Source organism: Tympanuchus pallidicinctus, unplaced genomic scaffold (assembly GCF_026119805.1).
Source record: "Tympanuchus pallidicinctus isolate F22 unplaced genomic scaffold, pur_lepc_1.0 scaffold3, whole genome shotgun sequence".
Lineage (NCBI taxonomy): Eukaryota > Metazoa > Chordata > Aves > Galliformes > Phasianidae > Tympanuchus > Tympanuchus pallidicinctus.
Window position 1 is genome coordinate 87697419 of NW_026294747.1, and position 26687 is coordinate 87724105.

The 26687-nt window shown below is 36.4% G+C and overlaps 1 protein-coding gene across 12 annotated transcripts in view; it reads left to right on the forward strand.

The window, feature by feature from the left end:
• The window catches only part of HDAC9 (histone deacetylase 9), a 438145-nt gene that overhangs the window by 190545 nt on the left and 220913 nt on the right, over positions 1 to 26687 (forward strand). The window contains exon 1 of one of the 12 annotated variants that reach the window (XM_052696011.1): positions 3271 to 3291. The exons of 9 other annotated variants lie outside the window; for them this stretch is intronic. Coding sequence is in view for 1 of the 3 variants with exons in the window: in XM_052696007.1 (XP_052551967.1) it covers positions 15991 to 15997 (7 nt within the window). In the remaining 2 variants the exon portion in view is untranslated. Of the gene's footprint in view, positions 1 to 3270; positions 3292 to 15586; positions 15697 to 15796; positions 15998 to 26687 lie in introns of those variants that run through there. 2 more of the 12 variants (XM_052696010.1, XM_052696007.1) reach the window with 2 other exon arrangements.

Below are 26687 nucleotides of genomic sequence, written 5' to 3' on the forward strand. Positions count from 1 at the left end.
GCTGGCACATTGCATGTGTGTGTGTGAAGGTATTGAGGAGGAGTAAGGATAAAGACAGATGTATTCTGATTTTGTTTCTTTTGAAATATTTCTGCTTTGTGTCCTTGCTTTCTGTTTAGGAAGCAAAACTGGCCAATTTTATTTTATTTTATTTTTTTTTGCCTTCTATAGTTATCTTCTCAAGCAGAACATTGAAACTTTGGTCTTACACATTGCTTACCTGGAGGGAGGAATGTGCCCCTTTGAATAAGCTTGAGTCAGTCGAAACTCAATTAAATGTTTGTTATTGGCAATACTTGGGTCAGGGACTACTGATTCCATTTGCTTAGTAGCAGAACTTTATCTGATGTGGTTACTGTTCAGAGCTGCTGCACTTTCTGAATTAAAATGATCCATGCAGTGAAGTTACTGGATTAAATTTGCTCTTGCCAATTCTGTGCTCACATACAATAATTTTTATCCAAATGTAGTTTTTTTATTAACCAAATATATCATTTGCTGAGATGTGAGTGAGCCTTGGCTCTTTCTTTGTATTTGATCCTTAAAGCATATGCACTGACGTAGGGATTCCCATAATGGGAGTGCGATAAGAATGGCTATTGCATATAACAAGCCTGGAACAAATACAATAGGCAAGCACATACGTAAATTAAGTACAAAGATAAGTAATTTTGCAATCCATATACTACATTGCCTTCTTGATACTTGAACTAACTTGTGAAGGATATCTCATAGCTTTACATGGGCCATCTTCATTTATGGAGCATGCTACATTTTTAAAGTAGAGTTAAGATACTGATTTTGATCTTATTTAGCAAGCTGGAGTTGGAACCATTTGTGATTTTTGGAATTCCTTCGTAACTTTGTACCTGTAGTTATTACATTTAAAATTTTTCATTTTGTAAACTCCTGATTTATGTAGTTTAAAAGAAGTATTTGAACTGTGAGCACTGATTTGAACTCATAACAGGAATTGCAGTGATGATTCCTTATAGTGTCCACAGCTTCTGAGCTCCAAAGGAAGGGGAAGGGAAACAGAGTACAGGAAGCTCAATTTTTCTGTTTTCCCTCTCTTCCATGTTCAGGTGACCTCCTGCCAGGGACATAATCTAGTTATTAGTCTAAAGCTTTATGGACAGACAGTACTATGAATTAATAACAACTGCAACAATAGTAGTAGTGATAATAACACATTTCAACTGTGTTCCTTCACTCAGTGGTAATAAGCTATAGATATGAAAGCTAGGTAGAAAGGAAAAAAGCATAGTTGGATTCCCACTGGGAAGTCTTTTTCCAGAATAGTATTTTATTTCTGGAGCACTAAGCAGTTCTCTTGTTAGCATAAGTTTCTTTCTGTGTAGTTTTAATGTATGGTGCAGAATGGAAAGGGAGCATGAAAAATATCAAAGATAAGAATAGAAAACAAGATTTTGTAGATAGATTACATTGGAAGAAAAGGAATAGGGGAAAAATAGCAAAGGGGAAGTGAATAAAGAAAATAATGCAGTGTGGATGGAGATAAAGGTTAACACTGAGCTCTTGTGATGATCATGTGAAATCATCAACGAGCAGGAATGATGTTCCATCGAGTTCCATAAAGCACGTGGACAACAAAGAGTTAATTAAGTCACAGTCTGGCAATAGAAAATCAAATGTGAGATGACATTTTAGCTGTGAGGCCCACTTTAGGCTGTTGAAAAGTAGTGGAGTACTAACCATGTTCTATTTTTTCCACAGCCTCAAGAAAACCTCATGGCTGCAGTGTCACCGCTAATTTGCTTTTATGTTTCATCACACATTCATTTTCTAAAGCTCATTTTATGTTTTCTTAAAGCTTTTGTTAGATGTCTTTACATTTTAAAGGTAGATAGCCTTGAAGGGTGGTTGCCTGTTCTTTACACTATGGGTATCACAGCTTACAGCATGATTAAGTGCCTTAGCAGAATTAGGAGCAGTCTGCCTCAGTAGAATGAATTCTATAAATTACTGGGACTTTTACTGAAACAAATGCCACTAACAGAGCTGAAGAGCTAAATGAAAACACATGGTCTGAGCTTCTCTTACGTAGTTTGAGGGGATATATTTGTTATGTTACGTCTTCTCTTTCATTTAGGTACAAGATTGCTTTTCTTTATCCATTTAAAAATGAATGAGAGAGAGAAGGAAGCCTATATTGTTTCTACAAGGACAGCTTATAAAGAGATTATCAAAACAAACATTTGTGCCGCTCTTCATTCCATGAATAGAGGGCTATCTGATAGTAGTCAGCATGGTGCATCTCGTAGGGAACTTGAATTTAATACTGGTGTGGGGCTTTATGTAAGGAGATAGCCTATAAAGCTGCAGCCCTGCTTTGCTGTGTCGACATGTCTGGAGCTCAGAATAAAATGGAGTTTCCTGCTCAAGCTATAACTTGGTCTTAAAATAACCTGAAGAAATTATAGTTCTGATTACAGAGAAAGTGAAGGACTTAGAACATTCTCCTAATAAAGCCACAGGATGACACAAGGCTTAGTCATCTGTAGTCTGTCTGTAATAAGCATTTCAGAGAGGGAAACAAGCCTTTGAAATTGGATAATTTGATTTGCAATCAGGTCTAATTATTTTAAGAACATAGAAAACCTTTGTTTTTCTGGCAAAAATAATCATCTGGAATCCAATTAGAGGAGCACAAACTATTTTAAATATAATGAATGCCACACAGCATCTGTAGGAAAACTGATGTCTCGAGGGAGAGAGCTATGTTTGAAATAAACTCCACCTCTCATTTTTCTTATTGCCATTTCTGAGAAAAAACAGTTATGCTCAGAAGTTACATCACCATAAAGGATAAATAAAATGTTTGTTGACTGAAAGTATATCCTAAACCAATCTCTTTACAGTAATGTAAAAATTCTAGGGAAGTCTTTCTAGCATCTTCTGAATATTGTGGAACTATACTAGCAGAAAATTCAAGAGAGTAGATAACACCAGAAAAAAACCATGACCATCCTTGTAAAAAATGCAGAGAGCAGCACCAATGAATTGAAAAGAGTTATATAATGCATATAGGATAACTAATGTTATCTCGAGATCCTTTGACTCTTCTCTGCAGTTTCTTTTCGCATGATGGAATTTTGGTAACTTTTTTTACTTTACTACTTTATTAGTAATATTTAAAGGCTCTGATGAGCATAAATAATATGCAGAAAATAGCTAATGAAGAGATCAACTGATACTCCTCTTCTAGGTTCATTATGGGAGAATGCCAGTGCAACTTTGTACCCATATAAGAATCATCTTGTATTCAGTGTAAGCCTGAAGATTGTTGCCTATATAGTTTTTCTGGAGGGGAGCCAAAGGCATAGTATATTATTTACATAGTGAATAAGCTTTCCTTATTTGCTCCACTAAATATGGGTAATTACCAGTCTCTTTAGTCTATTCTCTATAAATGACACAGATGTCCAGACAACATATTTATAATTTCACCCCATCTGTGCTAATTTTTTTATAAATGTCCTTTTAGTGCAGTAATCATCCTGTTTATCAACAGTATCCTCAGTGTTGAGCAACATATGAAGATGTGTCTCATATTCAGCCCTATTAAAACAAAACATTTCCACCCCCAAACCTGGTGTCAAGGCCCTGTGGAAATAGTCAGGAGCATCTTGGTAGTTTTTTCTCCAGCTGTTTCTGGAGTCTGCTTTCCTCAGCCCAAGATACCCGAGCTATTACTGGTGCTGCAGGGTGATAGGCAACAAATCCCTTCAGCTTCAAGGTGTTATGCAGCTACTTGTATCTGGCTATCCAGAAAGAAAGAAAAAAACTCTCAGAAATGGATTCGTATTTCTTCTGAAATAAGAGCTTTGCTTTAGAACGTCTCTGCTCTACATGCTGGTGGATGGAGCAAGATGACCTATAGAGTGTTGTTTGTGCTTTGTTTGTTTGTTTTAAGTCCTCACATTGTGACCCAACTTTGCATGACACCAATAGGAAAAGAGCATAGTGTATGGGGAACACTCTGCGGTCATTCATTTGCACTGTGCTGTAGGTGGTTGGGTTTCCCCTCATCTCTCAAAAATGTCAGCTCACACCTGCAGAGGCAAGCTCATGTTGGAATAGATTTGGTACTTTTTGAGGCTTGCTTACATAAAATGGGTCACATTTGTTAACCTCAGACTCACCAATAAGATGCTGTATATGCTATAATTCTTAGGAAGTTTCTTAGGAAAATAATCAATAGAAATTCAGAGAAAATGTATTTGTAAATGAAAAAAATTTGGTCATGTATAATTCTTCCCTTCACCCCCCCAAAATAAATAAATAAATAAATAAATAAATAAATAAATTACTGAAAGCCACTGCTGTACTTTACAGTTTAATGACCTGGAAAAAAAATGTTTCCAGAAACATGGTCATATTAAATGATAGGAGAAAAAGTAAATAATCCAGAATCATAAAAAGCTAGATATTTACAGTCCAAACCCCAAAACCATTTCTGTTAAATTAGCAAAAGCAATTGAGAAGATGGGGTCAAGACCTCCAAGCTTAGTATTAGGAGCAAAATATTACAGCCCTGGAAATTCTAAATAGGGTACAGTTTAAAATAGAAACAGTTTTATCAAAATCACAGACTTCTGAATGCCCTCTTGCTTAAAAATGCATTGTAGGATTTCCAAGCAGTATTAAAACACACTTTTCAAGAAAAATAGCATAAGTGTTTTAAGGTAAGTTGCATCTGTTTCTGCAGCTTTTTAAGTTATTGGATCAGTTATGTATGAAGCACATTCACTGGAACTTTCCTTAGAAAAGAATAAACTGTATTTGATATTGTTGTTTGGGCTGATAGATGGAGAAGGAAATAAACTGCTGCTGTTTTTTCCAGTTTTGAAATGAATATTGTGCTGCAATGTTTCCAGTGTAATCTGAGCTTTCACAAAAGAGTTGTAACTACACCAACTTGTAATTGTCCCGATGGAAATGGAAAATTGTAGAAATTTCTTTTCTATATGTAGGCATGTAGCATGTAGGTATCCATTTTCTGTATTCTCCTTGGGTATGTCCATGCTAGTTTTTACATGCCAGTAAGATCTGTAGCTTCTGCTCTATGTGAGCACTAGAATTGTAAAATATTGCTGAAAGGGTAAAGCTGCTTCTTCCTTTGTATATTAAAAAAAATCCTTTCTATCAGAAAGTTTTGGCCCATAACAGGGTCAGAGGAAATTAAAGTAGCCTTTCATTCTGTGCTAGAGGAACTTCCTCTGAAGTTTCAATCTACCAGACTAGCACACTATATTCAGCAGCAGGGATGCCTTCAATTAACTATATCAGTTCTATTTGTAGTACAAAGGATATGAACGGCCTACATAGCTTAAAAGAAAGGAGGCTAAACAGAACTTAAAGAGATACCCGGCATATACCATGCTGAAAGGAAAGCAATAGGATCTCTACCAGTCAGCAGTTTAAGATCATAACTAATGCAGAGGATTGGACTAAATTCATACAGGTGTGCTGTCTAGTCAATAAGGCATACAGGAAGAATTTCTGTAGGAGAGATTGCTTAGAATGTAAAACACTGCTGAGAATGGTGAAAGAAGTGGGCAATGCAAATGAGTCAAAGGCAGAATTAACCAGTTCATTTTAGAAGAATTCATGATTAGCTCAGAGGACTGGTGATCATCTTCAGATTCTTGTCTCTAGGGGATTTGAATTTAACTAGATTGTTGATGCCAGTCAAAATATATTGTCCTTGTTATTGAGCTCTGTAAAATGGCTCTCCAATGTCTTTGAAAAAATTCAGAACGTGCAGTTGGCACATTAAAAACAAACAAACAAACAAACAAAAGAAATGTAGCAACATGGTGATATACGTTCTGTAGACTCACGCAGTCTCAAACTGGCAAAGAGCATGGGGAGTATTTTCCTTGCCCCTTTCAATTAGTATATTTTGACCGTAATATGGCAGAGGAGTGAGATAAAAATTAAGCTTTAAATAAAAGGAAAAATAATGAAGGTTGTATTTACTCTGTGTCTGGATCTGATCACTCCAGGTTGCATTGTTTTGCAAGGCTTAATTGCTAAAGAATGAGATGCATCCATCAGACTGAAGGGATGGAATCACCACCCCAACCAGATTATTTACACAGTCTCCATTTTAGCAATTAGTTTGCTTATCTCCTTTACATACACAGTTATTTACAGGTAGTAGAATAGATGCGACTTAATAAAGTCTGCTATTCAGAAAGCCTGGACTGTTCCACAGTGAACCAGTGGAGCTGCCTTTTCTACTCTGGTCAAGAAGAGTGGAATGGATTTGACTTCCAGTACTTTTCAAAATCTTCTTGAAAGAATCTCTCAAACTTGAGACTATGAGGGCCTTTGTCTCTTTTTGTATCCAGAGTGATTTCAGAACAAGGTTGCTGGGATTCAAGTGGCCTTAATACTTTGGGTACTAACCGAACTTGGTGTTGGAATGACATCTAGCTTTCTTAAGAATATAACAGATGCAGTTTTTTCATGATTTAATGGCGTTTGCTGATCTTAAATGTAGGTGTGAAAGACAAATATTTTCCTTGGTCACTATGCCCCAGGAGTTCCAAAGAATAAAAAGGAAAGCTGCTTCAGAAAGCAGTTGAAAGGCTAGCATTTACTCAAAGTAGAAAGAGAACTGTAGCATACAACTCTGAATTCACTTATGATTGTTCAGAAATAACACGGCAGCACCAGTGATTTCACAGTCCCTTTTACAGTGCTGGGAAGTGCAGAGATTGTGAAATCTGGTTTTATTTTGTCTAGTGAAATGTTAAAGGTGGCACAGATTGCCAAGGTTTCCATTTCAGTCAGCAGAGCTGACTGTTATCTGGCTTGAGACAACTAGGCATTCACTGATGTCATAAGTTAAAACAAATGATAAATATGCCTTAATTTTTATGTGTATTCAGTAATTGAGTAAAGGAGGGTTTCACTTCAGGGAGGAACAGGCCAAGATCAAATTAACTGTTTTCAGAAAAATAAAATATTTAGGATTTCTGCTAAGTTAGATTTATATGACTATATTTAAAATAATTTTACTTAGGAAATTTGCGAAGTGTATTCCATGCCTAGTACCATGAAGGAAAGCCCAACGTACTGTCTCTCTTAGGTAGGCAAACTCTCACTAAATTCTATTTGTAGGAGATGGTTACTCATTTCAACTAAGACGGTATTCTTCAGTGGATTTTATAGGATAGAAGAGTAAAGGTTTCCCCCCAAATTTTTATTTTTTCATGAGATCTTCAGTCTGTAGAACTGCAAGACTTCCTCTCAGTGGGAAGAGGAAGGATTTACCAATATCTGCTGAAAAGCTTTCTCCCACTTGTGAACTTCTTGCAATGAGAAGGACTGATGCTGCTAACTTTCAGCTGATATAGGCCAACCCTAAAGATGTATGCCAGCTAAATTCTCACTAGAAAAATGAGAACTTGGCATCCTACACTGCCAAGCATTTCATTCTTAGAAACAGGATTGTGTGAGAAGATTTCATAAATTCAAGTGCCTTGTATCAACTGATACATCCACAGAGAGCCTATCTGTTTTTAAGTGCAGCATAGCTTCACTTGCATTACAAGTGGAATCCTCCATATTTTTTGTGTTAAAGCTTGCTTTTGAAAGAAAATCAGCTGAGGATTTTTGAAGGATATAGTTGTCTTCCTAATTAGATCCAAAATAAATTATTTATAAATGGAGAATGCACACAGAGATTTCAAACATATTTGATTGTTTCTTTGTATCACACAAAATTATGTTGGTTTTTTTTTTGTTTGTTTTTGTTTTTTTTTTCAGCTACTGTCAAAGATTTGCCTAAAGGAGTGAATTAAAGTATTTTCCATGACAAGAATCATAAAAGTCAGATTTTCATCTTGATTAAAAACATTTACCTCCATATATCTATTACCAAATTCTCAAAAAATAATCTATGCTTTGGATGTTTACATTTTGCCTTAATGTGCAATTCATTTCCTCCATCAAAGGGGTTTCACTGAACTTTCTGTGTGTTTTGTAAGCTCCATCTCTGCCAAATCAAAATCTCTGTGACATCTGAATTATATTTTCCACTCAGTTATTCTGAGCTCTCCAAGATCACATATTCGATTCTTTGATTTTAGATCATCTACTTATCCAAAGACGTATTAGGCAATATAATGCCCTTGATAAAATCACAGTCTTTGTGTGATGAAAGTTAGTAGAGCTGTGTAGAAAATCTGAAAATTTCCTCTGCACTGAGTGCTCTCTGTTTCAGATCTCAGCAGTGTAATACTTAGCTGCTGTGGGCTGAATCTGGACCTGGATCCAAGTGCTGATGGGACATCTGTCATTCCTGTGCTCAGTTATTCTTCCTTCTTTTCTCGGGTAGGAAAGGGACAAACCTGACAGTATAAATTGGAACACTGAGACTGTGTTGGCTGAGTGCATGGAATGTATCTGGGAGCTGGAGAACAGCCCTATGGAAAAAAAAAAAAACCATTTATGATTCAATATTTGATGTAGACTAACAGCTGTAAAACTACTTTTTTCTATTCTATGCAATTGATTAACATTTTTTTCTTTAATTCTGTAGACCTGTTGACTTCTTACAAAACAATACAGACACGATTGCCAAGTTGAGTACTTAAACATACAGCCAAATTAGACAATGTATTGAATCACATGGAATTTTTATAGCTGTCTAGGAAGTCTCTTTGGGAAGAAGCTTTTAAAGGGTATCAGTTGTATTCTGTATGAATGAACAAATACTTTTAAAAGAATAGATTGTCTCTGGAACATTTTTCAACTGGCAATTGATCTCTGGTAATGCTTATGGTTTCTGCATTCCACCGCATAGTTTCCTGCCAAAGACCATGACCATGGCATCCTGGCTAGTGACTAAAAGGTAATATGAGGAATCTTTCTGCTCCTTTAAGAAATGTGTCTAAAGGTCATGTTTGCATAGAATCATAGAATTGCTCAGGTTGGAAGGAACCTCAAGGATCATCAAGTCCAACCGCAGCCTAACCATAGTACCCTAACTGTAACAACCCTCTGCTAAATCATATCTCTGAGCACCACATCCAAATGGCTCTTAAACACATCCAGAGACGGGGACTCAACCACCTCCCTGGGGAGCCTATTCCATTGTTTAACCATTCTTTCTGTAAAGAAGTGTTTCCTAACGTCCAACCTAAACTTACCTTGGCGCAGTCTGATTTCAACTGTTTGTTAATCATTTTGGCTACAAATAAGTCTGTGTAAGATTTGGTTTTCCACAAAACAGTAATTTCTTGGTGTTCTGCATATTCCCCTTGTATATTCTTCCTTACAAACAAACAAACAAACAAACAAACAAACAAACAGACAGACAGACAGACAAACAAGGAAGGAAGGGAGGAAGGAAGGAAGGAAGGAAGGAAGGAAGGAAGGAAGGAAGGAAGGAAGGAAGGAAGGAAGGAAGGAAGGAAGGAAGGAAGGAAGGAAGGAAGGAAGGAAGGAAGGAAGGTAAATAAACAACACCACAAAACAGAGGGGAACTAAGTAATTCCATTTTTTTAGTCTTAATTTGTGCTTTATTTTCTCTTCTTTAAATCTGTCCATGGATACTTTCATGGTGGCAAGTGCTTTGTACAGATTGTTGACTTGTTTCTTCCATTCCTTCCCCAGAAAGCAAAAGCGGAAGGAATGAGGAATAAGTTGCCAGCTGCAAAGGACAAGCTGTTAATTCAAAATTATGTGACTGAAAACAACAAGGGTTTGATATATGATATTTTTCTTGATATTAAATATATCAAACATTATAAGTGATAAGTTAACTGGCAGAAAAACAAACTTTCATCTTTCACCTGCCAAAAGTGGGGCAAATATATGATTACTTTCATGTTGCTAATTTGGTGTCGTGCTCTCCTTTTTTACATTTTCTTTAAAGAGAAAGGGAAAACAAGGACAAGGACAGAAGACAACCAGGATGATTCTTTTTTCATACCTTTTAGGAAAGCATCTAGTCTTCTTTGGGAAGTGAGGTGGCTGTCATTTATCTGGTGTACTGTCCACTCTGGGTAGATGAACAAGTGCTGTGCAGCTGAGGTTCTCATGAACGACCAGCTACGCTTGGCTCTTCACCACTGACTTGTAAGCTAGACTTCCTTGGGGAAATTAGTCTTAGAAGTGTTATGTATATGACTTGTTTGAGGTCTGACCATGTTGTCTAGGAACTGTGACTATTTTTCTCTTATTTTTTTTGTCTGTGGAATTCTTTGTATTCTCTTACCCAATGCCTCCAGTGGTGATGGATATGTGATCTCATTCTGGGCACACCTCACAGTGCTGCTATTCACACACAACCCACATTAAACATGATTTTGCTTTCTGACTTTTTACTCCCTTGAAATATAGAAATACTGTCACAGAAGACAACAAAACTGTGTCAAAAATGCATGCTGTGCCCTGAAATGATATGAATTTGTTCAGTACTGACAGCAGCTCATTTGTGTTGATGGAGACTTTCCCATTTTGAACATAGACACAATCTGTACTTGTTCCAGAAATCATTGTTTCCTACCTGTACTGTATAATCTGCTCCTAATGCCTATGACCTATTTTTAAGTCTTTCTCTTTATAGCTGCTTATGTACAATATTTATGGAACCACTACTGAAATGATCACAGTCAGAAGTGCAGATAACATCCATTTATCTCTCCTGTGTATCTCTCCAGATTTTGCAGTACGTTATTAAAATAATCATGAAGTTGTTTGTCACACACAGTTACTATTAACAGGAAAAAATGTGTCTTTTGTCATTTATCCACAAAGATAAGTTGTGCTCAGAACTGTTTGTAGCTTCTGCTGTTTTTTGCATACCTATCTGAGCAGATGATATCTGCTCCCTATTTTCACAGTAGAACTGACTGTTTTGTAGTTGACCATCACAACTGCAAACAAAAATGTGCTGGGAAAACACCGTCTACAGAGGAAAGTGCTTATAAATTAAATATGCCATGCAGCAGGATATTCAGATTGCAGAGTATTTTTGTTTAGATTTAAAATGACTTTGCAATGGATATGACATTAAGTTGCACACAAACTTCTCTGAATTTTTCTAACAAAACAAACCATAGTAGTTTAATGTTTCATTGAAAGATTAATTAATGTGATCTGAAAAGCAAACCACATGGTGGTTTTCAGAAAGAATACTGGCAGTAGAGCAGATTTGTATATATGTGACATTCCTTTATAGCATTTCTGACTAAGGAACAGATACAAGACCTACTGAGGTATCACATTAGTAGATTAAACTGGTAATTGAAAGCTGCAGTTGAAAATCTAGACAGACATTTCATAAAATCATTTCCAGAGGCCACAAATTACTGTTTATCAATCCAAATATTAAGATGCAATTGCAGAGAAATTTCCAGTCTGATTAGCCAGATTATAGTTTGGGTATGTGCAAATATATGTAGATCACTCCAAAAGTTATGCCTCCTACTACAACATATACAAAGAGCACAATAACGCTATTTGACAGAGCAAATTCTCAGTTATAAAATGCTATTTTTCAACACAGTCACCACAATTAGCTATGCATTTCCACCAGTGATGACCAAGAGCCTGCGTGTCATGCTCATAACAACCTGCACCAGTGGAGGTGACCCACTGTTGCTGTCTTTACTACTGAAACACATCACCCGCTGCCTCACTGTGCTTACATGCACTGTTTGAGCTCCAGAGATGTTTAGTAAGTGTTGATGAATGTTGTTGGGCATCATTTTTTCCCATGGAGAAGTTCAGTTCCACACATTTGCTTCGTCTGTACTTCCATGTCAGGTGTCATTCTGTCAAACTGCCCCTCTGCTGCCATCTGTCGCACGGCAACAAGATGTCATAAAATGTTGGCTGGTGTTATTGCCATACCACTAAAATCTGCCTCTGATATCCTGGGCCAACATAATAAAATAGAAGGCTTTTGGAGCAGCCCCTGTATATGCTATATAAGACAGAGATTGCAAAATACCTATGTGAGGTATTCAGTGAGAAGATTCAGACAGAAGTCTTTGTGGAGAGAGAGAGAAAGAGAGGGAAAGTGAAGAAAGCAACTGCGGCATGCACATGTGGTATATGCCTGTCTTCCTTTCTGAGCACAGAGTAGAGTTGCATTTAGGAGCCTACCATAGTCTGGAAAGCATTAGCAGACTCTAAGCAGAGTTTTTTTTGCTGAGAGCATCAGTCAAAGGGTACAGGAGAAGGGTTAAGAATTAACAGAAAAGGCACAGGTTTTCTTTCAGATGCTTTCATCTCCATAAATACTATAAAAATTTGCAGATCTTTGCACATCTGTTTTACTGAAGTCCCAACCCATTTTTGTATGAGATGGGGTTAAACGCATGACTTCCCTCAGTGCCTCTTCATCCGCTGAAGGTTTTCTCTCTTAAGAAATGATCTACTGTATGAAAATTCATTTCACTTCTGCTAACAAAATAATAGATCTGCAAAATATTGTGAGATGGCTGTTGCTCTAAGATGATGAGCATTGTACTGGTGAGTACTTCAGTAAGGGCTAATGGCCAAATGAAGTTGGCCAAAAAGGAGTGAGCAAAATCTAGGAATATCAAGCGAAAGCAACATATATTTACTTATCATTTTACTTTACATCTTTAAGCTGAAGAGAGAATTAAAGCTCATTGTCTCTTAAATGTGTAGCTATCAGATCAGAAAAAGAATACTGACGCATCAGTGTAGATAAGTATCTGGTAGACATAGGTTATTTCAGTCCAGTTCACCCAAACTTCAAAATCCACCTCAACACAGCAGTTCATTAAAGCCACAAGCCATGAGCAGTTTGGAGTCCTATTCCGTTAGCCTGCCACAGTAAATCGCAGCCATTCCTCACACTTTTACTCCAACTCATTGCCTTCTAGTGTGCACCCCGTGTGGATTGCAAGGGAAGAATTTTGAGCTGTTCCCCTGTGTTACCACATGTGCTGGTGCTCTGAGGCCAGGTAAGCAAAACAGTGTTTGGAGGGACCCTAAAAATGCCTTAGAAAGACTAAGAGCCATTTAACAGCCCAGTCATTGAATGACAGAGAATTCTTGCCAGATGGTTTTCTTTACTTAGATTGAAACTAGCTGAGGACTGTTAGCTTTGGGTTGGTGGCTTTGTCTTTCACAGCCTGCAGAAACGGTCAGTGAAATGGCTGTGAGGTTGCTGCTGGGGGTTGTCAACACCAGTTATCATGTGCTATTTTTTGATCTCAAGTGGTGCTACTGTGCTGTAAGAGTTCTGCTCAATAGAAGAGTGGCTTTATCATTGCTGAATGACAGCTGTTCCCCAGGCACTAGGCTACCCAACTCAATACATTTTCATATGGTTCATATGGTGTTAATTGGCTTAATTGTATTAAATGCAGTGTTACGTTTTACTAGCAAAGTGAGTGATGTAGGAGTCATATTCACCCCTGAAGAAACAACTCCATGCACTGTCTGCTTCCACAGCTCCTGGCTGTTTTGCAGTGCACATTCTCAGTGACAGGTCCCGATAATGCAGATGGGTTTAGTGAGGCATTCTGGGCTCTCACTGGGTGTATCTCACATGGCTGACATTGTGGCTCACACCACGCATACTTAGTGAAACTTATCAAGTCTCTTGCCTCCTGTCTTAAAATTAGAACGGGGAGCTCATACTTGTCTTCAGAGACAACATTATTAGAGCAGATCTGGTAGGGAGGGCTGGCATGTCCTGCAAGGAGGAAGAGGGGAACTGGTTTATGGTGTGAAGAGGCTTAACAACCTCAGGGTTGATTTTAAGGTCTCACATTTAGGAGTAATGAATGTACTTGAGCCATTTTTCTTTAGGTCGCCATTCTAATCACTAACAGGAACATTATTCAAGAAGAAATACTCTGTTCTGGTATGATCAAGTGATTCTTTGGTTTGCAGCCCTTGACACAGACTTATAGTAGACAATGCTTAGTCCAGCTGTTGCACTGGATTTTGCATCTAAAAGTTTTCAGTAAATAAAATTGAGTAAGCTGCTAGTACCCTTTCCTTCAATTGTTCTTTCTTGGTGGCTTGGTTGTTTTAGGATAGCAGTGGTGCCAGTATTTCTGTTGCTGTTGACTTAGTTGTGAGTATAGCATGTTTTAATAGTAAAATACAAGAAGGAAGTTTTTTTTTTTAAAATTAGAATACAAAATTATATGTATACTTATTACATATACATTTTAAAAATTCAAGATTTTCATTTTAAGGGATAGATTTTGCATACTTTTATTTTAAAGCAAGTTGTTTTAATGGCATAAAAAGATGTGATTGAGTTTATATTATGGCTAAAGAATGCTTCAATAAGAAACCTACAGTTGGTTTGTGTTTTTATTGTATTCCTTTATGGTGGTGCAAGCTTTAGATTCGTAAGGCTAAGAAAATCATTAAAAACATACTCTGCTGGAAAATACAGGTATTTTGATGCATTAATCATTTTACTCAGCAACTGCAGTAGTATGTTGATATTTCTGTACTGAGGAGACTGCGGTTCTGTCCCTGGTGCCTAAGGTCAGGCTGAGGACTGGAACCACAGTTATTTAGCAGGAAATTTATACTGCTTCAGACCATGCTGTGGAATATTGGGTAGCGTACTGTGGAAAAGGAAACCACAGGAAAGGGATAAAAACAAAACCACTCTGCATGTCCATGCCAACATACACCATGAGTTCAATGGCCACGACCAGTGAAGTTTCACAGTGGGAGGTGCCAGCAAAGATTGCACAGCCAAAAGTAGTCCCTGGAGGTGATGATGAAGTGCTTATGAAGAGCATAGGAAGGAAGCAAAATATACAGGATCTGTTCAAAACACAGAGAGAGTCCACTGCATTTCACTTCATAACCCATTTAATTTTAATTTTTTTTCCTGCAGTTCCTTTCCTTTTTTTTTTTTTTCTTTTTTTCTTTTTTATTTTCCCTGTTTATGCCACTGTATTCTTTCAGAAGATTTATATTTATTTGAACTAAATTTTTGTTATAAATGTAAATACTGCTGTATGAAGAACATTAGTGATTTAGCAGAGCAGAAAATAGTTTTCATAATGAGGCAAGAGTAATAATTATGCACTGAGTGGATTTCTGGGAAGTGGATTCCCTTCACTGCCTTTTTTTTTTTTTTTTTTTTTTTTTGAAATACAATATAGCATCTTAAAACTATTTTGCCACGAAGTCCATTATATTAAAAGAAGCAAGGAGCATTTTTAATCTAATGTGGTGGTAGTAGATGAAGGGGAAGATACAATAATCTATCATGATAAAGTTAGGAATGATTTTGCTGTTGTTGGAAGAAGGTCGATTCTGACATTTTTTATTAATGGTAATTTAGAAGTGATTTATAAGGTAACACAGTTATTTCTAATTATTCATTTTATCTTGAACATCTTTTGACACTTGACAAGATCAGTGGCTCTTGAAAGGCTGCATTAACGTTGGTCTTTGAAAGTGGTTTTTTTTTCAGTGAACGTTATAGAAATCAGACTTGCTTTTTTGAGACATGTTTGTGTCTTTCTACCCTTTGTTAATATGATTCTCATTTAGAAACAGGAACTGTGAGATGTGCTGGGGAATAAATAGTTCTCTTCTAAATAGCTATTGTCAAGGAAGAGTGAAGGAAATGAATTGTGTGAATTCTTAGAACCAAGCAACGTTTATTTCAGAAAAAGACATGCTTCTCAGGTCAGAATGGCTTTTGCTTTGCAAATAAGTTATTTTTTCTCTGTCTTTGTAATAATGTAATAATGATAATAGGGAAAATGGCATTTTCTGCAGAAGAGATATTGTAGAAGGCTGTTTGATAACCATTTGAACCAGCTTGATACGAAAATTGGAAACTCTGGCAGAGTTTTAAGTTTTGGTTGCATTGAAGCTTGTATCATGTGAGCCTGCCTGACATTATCGGGGTAGTATCAGCATTGTAGCAGTGTTCTGAACTCAGAAACGCGTGGAACTGAACAAACACAAGTGGAGAAGATGCATGGTGAGATTTCAGAGAGGGCTTTATTTAAAGGCATGGATGGTTTGGTGGGTAATTTTCCATCTAGTCTCTCTCTTTTATTTGAGAGAAAAGTGGTCAGCAGGTCCTCACTAGAAAGGCACAAAGCAGATTTAAAAAAGATTAATATCATTTTGATATCTCATTCAGAAATAACTGAAACAAGCACCGGTTTCTGTGCAGTGCTCTAAATCATTTCAATGTGGGCAGTTGTTTTTGAGGAACTGATTAAATTCTGAAGATTCTTTCATGCAGTTTGCACACAGGTACTTTCTCAGGGTATTTGAAATGTTTAAGATTACTACTAAGGATTTTCATTCAATTCTGGAAGTTTGGGGTCTTTAACTAGATTTCATTTTCAGGTCATTCTGAAAGGATATCATTTGATGATAGTCATGAGATGCTGTTTCAGTGGGTCTACTTGGGGGTTTTAGTGGCAGAAGGAATTTTAAATATTGTTTTTTGTATTCAATTTATTCTGATATTAAACTGTGTATCTGATTATGTACGTGCATCCTTTGGTTTGTACATGGATTTGAAAAGCTGAATATCCAATTGGTGGATATATTTTCTAGTCAAAAATTACATTTTTCAATAAGCTTAATTTGACTGGCAGCAAAAATAAGATGAGATGATTCAACAAAAATATCTCAAATGATTCCTAATGATTTTCTTGTAAACTGTTCTCTGTAATAGTTTACCACTGTTGATGGAAAGGGCAATCCCATGCAATAGTATTGGGGGAGATCTTCAACTTATGCCAAAATAATATGCTGTCATTATGAATGTGTTTGAGCAAAATTATGTTGTATCTATTAGGTCATATATATGTCTCTGTTGATAACTAATGCTCCTTGATCGAAGAGTTTGGGATCTGCAGTTGTTCAACATTTTGACTAGAAGACATTCAGCAAGCACTATGGCATTGGATTTCCATGACTCTGTAGAGGTGGCTGATAATACAGTGTAGTACTGTCTGAGGTCAGAGTCCTTATAATTACTAGTGGGCTCTCATCAACTTTATCCCAGTCTGAAGCCTTCTCTTTACTAGAATGACCTGTAAGGTGAAATGAAGCAAGCTAGCAAAAGCCCATAAAAGAAAGTGCAACTTCTGGAAATGGGTGAATTAAGAGGCTTGTAGAGTGATAGGTGATCAGTTGTCATATTTCAAGAAAGACCATCTGCTAAGTTTTTATGGTCTTTGACATGGGATTTATTTCACCTGTATTCAAATGACATTTAAGGCAAATCCTTAAGTAACCCTTTTCCCTTTCTATTGACTGTCAGTTTACATAATTCTTTTTTCTCTATGGAAGATGTAGTTATAATTGGAAATGAAATTGAATTTTATGGATGCGTGAGTTCTTTCTGAACCAAGATCTAGACAGTTTGTCAGTTTGGTATGCTGAGTTGTGGAGAAAGTGGAAAGTGATAGTATTGGGTATTGTGCTGTTTTGTCAAGTGCATAGCTCTAAACTGTCAGATTGTCAGAGTACATTCATGTACTTGGTATGTATAAAATCACTGACACCTCCAAACCTCCTTTGCTTCACGTAGGCTGACTCCTGGTAATTCTCCAAATATTTATGCCATGTCCAAACATCATTATTCCTTTACTTTCTGAAGGGCGTTTCTGTCCACAACAAGGAGGAGCTGGTAATTGTGTACATTCTGTGGTAATTCTAGGAAATGGTGTTTTATGACATTGGCTAGGGGGAAGTCAGCTTCATGCAATATCTTCTTTAGCTTCAGTCCCTATGACATTTTGCTTTATGGATATACTACCATGTCTTAGTCTTCATTTGATCAATTGAACTTTACAGTCAGCAGAGTGTGCTGAGCTGGAGTTGGCAACAGGGAACTCCATTACAGTGTAAAAATTTCAGTTTGGATATTTACCATCAGATACTAACTCATTAGCAAAAATAAATTCCCATTTCTGATCAGTGTAATTCATATGAGTGTGTATGACATAAGGATAAAAAGCTGTAGAAAGTGAAGCTGTACTTTCTGGATGCAGAATTATTATAAAATTATTTGTATTTTATTCTTAATTTTGATATAATAATATCACTGTACTTTCTTCAATAAACTAAAACCACTGAAAATCACTTTCTGATAACACTTGTAACATTTTGTTTCAAAGAGAGAAGAAAACTAAAAATTAAGCAGATGACTGCAGTCAGGAAGACTTTTTAAACTATGAGTAGGAGTGTGTCAGGCTCTTTGTTTAGCTTAGAGAGCTGAAAATGCTTTGCCGTAATGTTTATGGGCCTATGTTATTTACTTGTATTCTTGGTCTATTTTGTAATTTTAAAAATTGCTTTGTAGAGTACAATATTCAGAAAAGAAAATACTTCCTTTAAAACTGAAGTTTCTAATCTTTTAAATACTTGCTTTGTCAAATGCAGAAAGGAAAAGAAATAATTTCCAAAATGTATCAGATATGGACATGGAAGTAAAAGAAAGATGGAAGGACTATATGCACATTACTGAGGAAGAAAATAAATGAGATTGAACAGAAGAACCTAGTAAAGAGCACTGCTGCTCCAGCTAAGACACTCTTGAAACTTTAGCAATCCTTCTGCAGTGCACTCTAGTTTCTTTCTTACGACACTCAACGTTTTTGAGTTCTGTTTGATACCAAGCTCTCTCAGTGATTTGTCTTGCAATTGGCATGGCAAGTTTTCAGTGGCAAAACTTTAATTGTGCTCCCTTCTCCCAGTCCTTAACATGCAGTAATTCCATACCATGTTGTGAATCCTCTCACTGATCACACAAATTTCTGCTTAAAGTGCAAAAGCAGAACAGTTCTTTTCACGTTGCTTTTTGCATTGCAAACTCTCAGTTTATGAAGTCATTTACAGCCAGATTCAAAGGCTCAATCAACAAAACTAAATGTACTTCGTAGTGCAACGTGCCAAGTTTTTTTTAACCTTAATTCTGTTGAGAGGGAACTTCTACTCTGAATGATTAATTTACTAAGTGTGGAGGGCTGAGGGTTTCAATATGGCTAAGTTCTATTTAAATGATTTAGTCTGAGATTCTCAAAGGACCCAAAGTGTTTCTTGAAGAGTAGTTTTGAATGCTTGACAGCATTTAAGCAGTCATTCTAGTGTGCATGTTCCACACCTGATCTGCAAATTTCTAAAATTTGCATTTAAAATTTGAGTAAGGTTCCCATGGATTTTTTTTAACTTCTTAGTGTGAAATTTAATTTCTGGAAAAACTTTTCTGGGAAAAAATCTCTTATTTGAGGTTGAAGAAATGCCCACCTGACTGGCCTTCTGCTTGTCAAATGAGTTGAGATGAAGAGAAAAGCAGCCAACCCACTAGTAAGAAATAGACCTATTGATATATAGAAAAAAAATGGGTAATAATTTTTGGATTTCCAGTTTTTCTGAAATGTGCTTGCTACATTGCATCAAAAATGTATGGAATTTTTCTGTTGCTGTTGTGGATTTATTTTTAAAGAAAGTAGAGGTGTATTTCTTATCTGTCTTCTTTTGCATTATTTCTTTGAGTATTACAAAATGTGGAACCTTTATTCAATATTCATATAGAATAATAATAATGGAAAATGTATTCAACTAAAATAACAGTATTATACTAGTAATTCCTATTGTTTTCTTTTCCACTGCTCAAAAATTACAAAGACAATTGTTTAACAGATGATAGACTGACATGACAGTCTACTCTACATGTCGGTTTCTTTCCAATGCTCACCATCATGTGTTCCTAACTCTACTTGTTGATTGAGGTAACTTAACTGTAAATTAGATGGACAGAGCTTTCTTTGTTTGCAGTTTTGAGTTCAGCCAGCGTATGTCTGAAATCAACTTAAAAGCATGGTAGTGGCTTGAAGTCAAATAAAGAAATAATATTAAGTTGGATAGAAGTATAATGTATCATTCCAATGATGTAAATTATTAGTATTAGGTTGGATATCAGGAAAAACTTCTTTACAGAAAGGGCTGTTAAGCACTGGAATTGACTCCCCATGGAGGTTGTTGAGTCACCATCCCTGGCTATGTTTAAAAACCGTTTGGAAGTAGGACATGATTTAGCAGAGAGTTGTTAGAATTAGGGTACTATGGTCAGGTTGTGGTTGGACTTGATGATCTTTAAGGTCTTTTCCAACCTGAGCAATTCTATGATTCTGTGATTCTATGAATTCTTAAAATATAATTAATCTAAAAAGTCATCCAGGGAAAGGATACTAATAGGAATTTTGTTAATGAACATTTAAAGCAAAAAGATTAATTTTATTGTATCAATAAACAGTATCTCAGTTAAGCTATGTTTTTGTTGTGTTTGGTATCCACATATACCTGGATATAAACCATGGTATTTGTTAGTAATTACTTATTTCACACTGCTTTCTCAGTTTATGCTAGCTTTCTGATTGACCTGATAAACAAGATTTCCCCCCCCCTGGTAGTTGAAATTAGGTCTTTACATTTTGGGGAATGTTTTCCAGAGTTCTATTTAGTCTGAAGAGTACAACCCATGAATACATTTTTAAATTTTATTTTTAGTATATTATTATTTTTAAAATAGTGTTATCATTCTGTTATATGTATTTCAGTGCTCGTGGTAAGTTGCTGTTGCCATCTGAGATCTTTCGAACTCATAGCAGATATCTACATCTTGTGGTTCCTAGGAACCCAAGTAGATAGTCAAACTGAAGTAAACAAATGTATGGAGACTGTAGGGTTAAAATAATTTACTGCGATGACATGAGTCAAAATAGGAGAAATTGAGATAAGTGATGTAATAATGATATTGTTATGTGTGTCACAGAATTACTTTTCTTTACTATGAGAGTGGTGAGGTTCTGGAACAGGATGCACAGAGAGGTTGTAGATGTCCCATCCCTGGAGGTGTTCAAGGCCAAGTTGGATGGGGCCCTGGGCAGCCTGGACTAGTATTAAATGGGGAGGTTGGTGGCCCTGCATGTGGCAAGGGGATTGGAAATTCATGATCCTTGAGGTCCCTTCCAACTCTGGCCATTCTGTGATTCTATAATTTCATGAACTAGATGTTATATCTCTAGTTTGAAATTAGCTCAAGAACATCATTTGATCTTAGAAGTAAAAATCTGAATATATGTATTTATGTGTGTTTATTTTGTCCAGGATAGCCTTTTATTACAAAATTGAGGAGTTGTGTAATACTTAGGTTACAACTGTGAACTTGAGATGTCTCTCTCCTTTTTTCAACTAATTCCCCCAAATCCCAAATAGCAGAATATGAGAGAGATACTTTTTTTGTTACTATTATTTTCTGCAGATGGTTATTGTTTGAATCTATTCACTACAAAACGAAAACTCTCTTTGCATTAATGAGAAGGGGAAAAAAAAAGTAAGCATCCTGGAAGACAGGAATTTCCTTGATTGTGAGTTCATAATGCTTTTTATATTCTTTATGTAATCTCTTTTATGAGAGTGCCTGCCCTGTGTAATGGGGAAATGAGGCCATTTTCATGGTACTCAAGGTTGTTTTTTGAAAGATGTACTCTTTCTGCAGAAAAACAAACAAACAAACAACAACCCAACAAAAAAACAACAGATTAAATCAAGGCTTTTGAAATATTCACAGCTCTTTCATCAAGATAATTGGATCTTCCTCAGGAACTCCCCCTTACTGTCCTTACAGCAGCCCACTGTCTGCCTGTTGACATCTTAATCCATCCAACTCTGTGGGTCAGTAGCTGCATAATATTCTCCTCATCTGCATTGCCATTGTTTCTGTCCCTTTTCGGATTCTGCCACTCCTAATTCACTTCTGCAGTCTAGTAAACTCTACCTGATTTGCATTTAATCACCATTATGATAATTTCTTCTCTTTTTCCATGCTTTTCCCATGGCTTTTTCTCTATGCATGCTTTAATCTCTGATCTGAGATATCAGTATTCCAACAGGTACAAACTAATGATCTAATAGTACTTATGTACTTTATTTTAGTCACTATGCAGATGTACTGGGAGCTACCTATTAGCAAAGGAGAACAGATTCCCCAGACTATGCTATAGTCCAAGGCAAGGTGGTATGAAGGAGAGCAGAACAGGAATAAGTACACAGGAAAAAAAAAACATTTCTTCGCTAATAAATATCTTGTTAATTAAACACGTTAATTTTGTATTGAACGTATGTGAACTATATTTCTAGCTGACATAGTAAGTTGTAGTATGTTACCAGCCTCTGACTGTTGTTTCCCTTAATCTCCCACTAAAAAGTTTCTTTAAAAGCTATTGTTATTCTTTGTTGGACTTTTCCTCTCCTCAGTGGGAGATTTTAGTTCAGTCCCAATTTTCTGTGTTTGGATTTGAAACCGTGTTTAGCCTCATTTGTATCAAAGATTAGGATGATCCATAAACACTAATTGATAACACTGGAATAATAGAAAGTCATTTCTGATTTCCCTTGAAAAATGACTTCTAGAGACATTGTAAGCTTAATGAGTTACAGCCACATGTTAGCTATTCAATTGAAGAAGAAGAAAAAAAAAAAAAAAAGGCTTGAAAGTGGGGGAAAAAATGCTTCCTGGTTATTTTTGGTTCATTCATTTTTTTCCCTAAAATACCAGTAGAGTTGCAGCAAGAATTGCCAGTAGTCCCTTGGAAGATTTGCACCAGAGCTTGGCTTCCAATGGTGTCAGTCTGAGCACTGGCTGTCACGCACCTGAAACAGCAAAACTATTTGTGGATACTTGTTCAGCAGAGCTCTACCCACAGCCTAATTGGCTTGAGCACACTGTCCAATGATGCTAAAGATATAACTGTTGGCATACCCTAATGGTATCTTTGATATTTAAGGGAGAACTTTTTGCCCTCTCATCTTTCTTTGTATCACCCATTTAGGACTAGAGTAGTGACATCTCCACTGGACATTGTGTGTACAAATAAACTAACTTGATACTGTATACCAACAGCATTATTAACACTGAAGTATCATCATTATAGTGTTAATAATATAGGTAGTCTTATGTGCATTATAGTAATACTACTGGTATGTCATACACTGTGGAACTGAGAAGAAAGAAAAAAATTCTATTTTTTTTACTATACACACATTTGTCTTTGTCGTGTTTCTATATTGTCTGCAGCAGAAGTATCCAGAGTTCCTTATATCAAAAAGGCGTTTTCTGGAAAGTGAAGATATGCCTGTATGCTGATGGGTGTAGAGAACACGTATAAGAACTCTCTAGCTGAAATGTAAAGTAACCCAAAAGCCAAATATAGATCAGCTTGAATTTCTTGATAATAGATCATCCCAGGTTTGAGTTTAAAAGTGTTTCACATTCTAATGTGACTTACTGGGCACGTTTGCTTTTATTCCTCTGACAGAAGTGGTTGGCCTGCTATTTGCGTGAATCCTGGCAAGCTAATAAGTAGAGCTTTTGCTCATGTGTTCACTGTAAAAGAAAGAGCAAGTGCTAACATTTTAAAACTTCTTCATTACAGCAAATTAGATGGCTTTTATGTTTGTGTTTGTTATGACTGTTTGACTCAAAGGCATATTTGCAGAGAAGGAATCTGATTTTTGTAAATCAGTATAATAAAGCCTTTGATTTTTTTTCACCAAAGCCAGCTAGCTATAACTTCAGTGTTGGTGTTTCAAGGCCTCTCACTGATATTTTAGAAGTCTGTGGTTGTTCGAGCTTCCTTTCCAGGCCCTGGGGAAATAAGAGAATGGTAAATCAAAGCACAGATCACTGTTTGCATTTATTTTACTTCTCATTATGACATGTATGCAAACATTTAAAATAAATAGGGAAAAGGTATAATCATGATAAAATCCCTTTTATAGAACAAAAGAGAATACGTTTATAGTCTAATTTATTACACTTCTCCTTAATACCATAAGTCAGTTGAGTGCCTCATCAAGTTTGACAGTTCATTTATACTTTTGTGATAGTATTGTTAAAATAATTACTGACTTTTTAAGTATAATCCAAGAAAATAAGTAGAAATTATTTTCTGTGATCTGAAATGAGTTGTAATTTCTTGTGTTTTTTTTTTCTAAGAGAGGAAGTTTTAAAAGTACAGATTGCAGCAGAGTACTTTGCTGTCCAAAAAATCATTGTGCTGCCTTTGAAAAACATCTTTCATTTTTATTTGCTGTCTTGTTTTTTCTCTTGCCACTGACAACCAAAATCCAGGCTATGATTGAGGAATTGTAATTAACCAAAAATATTTATTATATATAAAATTTGAATATATAAATGTCTGAATTGAGTGAAATCTGAAGGACACTGTTTGCTACTTGGGTGCATCCTTTTGCATAATTGGAGGATAAAAAATTTCTGTCAATTTTAAATATTGAAGGAAAAGTTTTATTACAGAATCCAACTACCATCCACAATTTGGATGCTTTTGTCTCATTAAAGATATTAAAATGCGATACTTTCAAGCCCATCTTCTTTCACCACTATAGTCATGAGAGAGAATCTGGATCAACCTTCTCGTGTGGCATAAAGAAGTTTCGCCTGTATTGAAGTCAACAGAGGGATGACAGATTATACCAGCTGAGAACTGAGGGACAAGATTTTAGCCACCAGAGGTGAAATGATAAAAGCATCCCATGAGAGGTATCCTAACCCTTCACGGCTTATTGATCATCTGACTTGTACATCTGATTCTGTACTGGTTATTCTTAATATGTCAACTTCTAAAGTGCAGGTCTTGTAGAGAGGCCCAGCTTCCACCTTAAGGTTATGAAAATCTCTCCTTTGTGGAGTAAGCTCCAAATTAGGAAATTTGTCTTGGTTTGTTGAGCAATTGCTCTAGAAGTTTTCATGCCAGACTCCATCCTCTTTAGTCACGACTATTCAAAACCATGTTGTTCACTTAATTTCCAAGCATCCCCATAGCTGACACATTGCTCTGTTTTTGTTTACACTGCCTTTGAGGGCAAGCAGATCCTTATCAGTATGCCAGGACTCCTCTTAGATTACAGTGAGCAATGCTCCTGTAATGCTGCTTCACTGTGAAGAAAGCCCTGCCCCAGTTAGCTCAGAAATTTTAACTCCTTTCCTTGTGCCCCATCTCTGCTGTGTTATTGGTGTTTCACTGACTGGCCATTCTTTTTCTGCCCCATTCTCTTTTCTCTTATCCAATTGCCAAAATTTCCCTCCTACCTTTTATTCCTTAATTCTGAAACTTCCAGCCTCCTGCAGCATTTCATCTTTTCAGTCCTTTTCCATCCTTTTTAGACATCATTACTGCTTTTCAGATATCAGTGCTTTTCAGGTCTTGAATAAGGTGGCACATAAATTCTAGGTATAAACTGGAAAGTAAATGTGATGTCCAATTTTGATGGATCTTCTACTCTTTCCCCTGTTTAGAAGTATTTTCTGTAACTTCTTTACTTCTTTGAATATGTCGTGATTTACTGATGACTAATACTGAAAGGGAAGGTTTCTTCACTTTCTCTGAATGAAGAGGTAAAAATGGAGGCAGTCTCTTTTACACTAAGGTGTACAGTAAGGTTGTTTTCATGAAAAACATGAAAACTATGCAAAGCACTGTAAAACCTAATAATCATTTCAAGAGGGGTTATTTTAAAGAAGAGAGTTCAAAAGAGTAGCTCCGGTTTAAACAGCTCTCCTATTCTCTTCTTTCTTCGTAACACTTCACTGGATACTTGGGATGAGGAGTGCCCATTTCCTGACAGGATTATTCTTCAAAACTTTAGTTGTTGTTTTCAGGAATATACTTTTCATGGCAAGTACTGAAATTTCCAGCTGGGGGTTCTCTTGCCAGATGTGATTCTTGTTTAGCATTGCAACTTTAGTAGTTATCCTTGGTCACTCCTTAAGCCTTAACTGCTTCTCGAGTAAAACACTGCCCTAGATGGACAAGCAAAAGCAAGAGCCAAGCTGACTTTCTTTGCTGCTCCTCTGTCCCTCTCCTGGTCTAAAAGCACTATTGATGGCATGAGAAGTTCTGCTGTGAGAGGGTTAATGTGAATCCCCACAGTCTCAACAAATTAACACAGTTTCCCTAACATAAGAATCATAAATGCCCTGGACATGTTCTCATACACAAGTGGACGAGAATTCTTCGGTACATCTCAAATTAAGAATGGCAACACTTCAGCTGATGGCAGCAGCCCTTCTTTAAGTTCCTGTTTTTAAAAGTGACATAAATGTCTGCCACGAAGGGTAACTGCTAGTAACAAAAAAAAGAAGGTTGCCTCTCTTACCATCTCTTGGGAGATGATGGTAAGAAAGCAGGCTATATTATTTGCTGGTATTTTCCTTTAATGTTTGCGGTTCGTAAGACTTGTATATTCTAATATACCAGTGTGCAGAAATTACTCACTGAAAGCCAGCTTAAAATTCTGTCTCCTAGTGAAAGTTTTTCAGTAATTCCCATTTTCAAACATGTTTTCAAAAATCAACACACTAGGGTAACTAAGTAACTAAGAAACAACTAAGCTCTTTTACCTCTTTTCATTTGCACTACAAGCCTTTAAATATACTCAACAAGCATGCCATTTTGCAAGTACCTTATTTTCTTTCCACAGAATGTCAAAAGCACTGCAGGCAGTGCAGCTATGGAATATAATTGATATGGATGTTCTCCTGAGACTGTTTTTGTTGTTACATTTCAAGAGAAAGGCTCTTGAGATTTTATATGAAAAACAAATACATATGCCTTTTGCAATTT